Raw genomic sequence first — 1,978 nt, 5'->3', positions numbered from 1 at the left:
GGTCGGTGTATCGCGTTGCGTCGTTCGGCTAGTCGGACTAGGATAGTCGGGTCGGTCGGGTCGGTCGCGCGTTTTTTGGGGGGGGGGTGGGAGGAGCACTTGCATATCACCAGCTTTTTATTACCAGCTAATCAGCCAGTTCTTCGCCAAACCTCGTCAATGCCGCCGCTAGGCCGGCGGCAAACTCTATTCCAGCTCACGTTATCAGTTTGTTACTACTTTTCCGCCGCCACAACACCTACCTTTTACTTCTTTACGGCTTGGCATTACTGCTTTTCTTCCGCGCTTTTTTAGCCTTGGCGGCTAGGTAGGTAGGTTTCCGCGGTCGTCATCATTATATACCCCGAGGTCGCCGCCTTCAAGAACGCCTACTGGTCAGTTCTACGTCTGGTACACTTGGCAGCAGCTTCACTCGTTCGTGGTTCGTCTTTTCCCCTACCCCCAACCTACCCCCAACCCACCCCCCCCCCCCAACCCCCCCCCCCACACCACCCGGGGGCATCCGCAGGTCGGTGACGGAGACTGCGGGACCACTGTGGCTGCGGCCGCCGCGGCCCTCCTCCGGGAGCTACCGGAGGGGGGAGGGGAGGGGGGTATTGCCGCATACGCCCCGGCAGTAGCTGCATTGCAGGTACGGCACAGACATGGGGTTCCAGCGGTATGAGGGGGACAAAGGGACTGTGTGTGTGTGTGGGGGGGGGGGAAAGGGGGGAGTGCGAATGAAGTTTTTTGTGGTTGGGCTTGAGAGTCCTCTTGCCGAGTTTGACCTGGGTTTCTTTGTCGTCCTGGGTTTGTTCGTCGTACAACGTCGTAATGCTGCAACTTCGCTTTCTTGTTCATGGCGCTGATACTGTCGCTTAAAAGCACTTTCAGAGGTGAAATGCGATCAGCTTTATACCGCTCTCATTGTTACAATTACAAATGACGTACCAACAAGTACTACTGCCTTACTTCTGTTACTGCTGCTGCTACTGCTGCAACTGCCGATTTCCGTTCACGGCGGTTTTAGTCAAATGTCGTTGCTGCTGCTGACATTCTGTGCGTGTGTGAGCCGTAGGTGGCCAAATGCGTACGGAATGCGGTGGGTGGTAGCAGCGGTGCCTTGTACGACATCCTGCTGACCGCCGCAGCCAGGCATCTCAAGGTTGGTGTGTGTGTGCGTGCTTATGTATGTATGTGTGTATGTGTGTTATCTGTACGTGCGTGTGTATGTCTGCGTGTGAGGCTCGCTCCGGTGATAGACTCGCTCCCGTAAAAAGCAGATCAGCCCCTAAAATATGTCGTATATGGTGCCAAGATGGTGTTTGCAAAACATCCATCGCAGTATTTAATCAATGTACCACAAGTTAATCATTTTAAATCAATTTATCACAAATTTATGAATATATTGGTTGATTGATTAAATTGATTAACTTGTATATATATGTATATATATATATATACCGTTGTAAACTGCCATGCATGGCAACAGTGGGATGTCATGCAAACAGGGGACGGTACGACCCCCCCGCCGTAAATGAAGGTCTATGCATGTATCCGTGGAAACGTAGACATGTATCCGTACGCCAGCCACCGACTTCCGGATGGCGGGGGCCTAATTTTAGATAGAACCCCCCCTGGCTAATTAGCTTCCCCAAGTGGCTGCTTGCCTGTGTTACGGAGAAGGGAAGGGGGAAATGTTGGGAGGAGTTGGAGTTGGCCCTCGGCCTCGGTTCCCACCACCACCATCGCTACATACCACCGTACCAGCACCGCCATGGCAAAACAGCAAACCGCGATCAGCTAGTTGCAGCCGTCAGCAAATCCTGGACCCCTAACTTGCCAACGTGGCTGTTGTGGTTGTATCCATCAATGCTAATGTGATAAGGCTGCAGGGTGTACGGGCTGGCTGTTGGAAGGGTTAGTCGAAGGGCCGGGTGGCTGGGAGTGTAGTCAACTACACTGAACGTTCAGGGCGGGGAGGGGGGACGGGGCGGGG

At 53.6% G+C, this 1,978-nt stretch overlaps 1 protein-coding gene across 1 annotated transcript in view; it reads left to right on the top strand.

The window, feature by feature from the left end:
* VOLCADRAFT_62675 (uncharacterized protein) overlaps positions 1–1,978 on the top strand; it is a gene marked incomplete at both ends in the record, with an annotated part of 9,465 nt that overhangs the window by 5,894 nt on the left and 1,593 nt on the right. Inside the window, 2 exons of the mRNA XM_002952552.1 lie at positions 509–616; positions 1,058–1,180. Coding sequence (XP_002952598.1) covers positions 509–616; positions 1,058–1,180 — 231 coding nt within the window. The remainder of the gene's footprint in view (positions 1–508; positions 617–1,057; positions 1,181–1,978) is intronic.

The sequence above is a fragment of the Volvox carteri genome (genome assembly GCF_000143455.1).
Source record: "Volvox carteri f. nagariensis unplaced genomic scaffold VOLCAscaffold_30, whole genome shotgun sequence".
Taxonomy (NCBI): domain Eukaryota; kingdom Viridiplantae; phylum Chlorophyta; class Chlorophyceae; order Chlamydomonadales; family Volvocaceae; genus Volvox; species Volvox carteri.
Note: the sequence above shows the minus strand (reverse complement) of the source record. Positions and strands in the feature narration are given on the sequence as shown.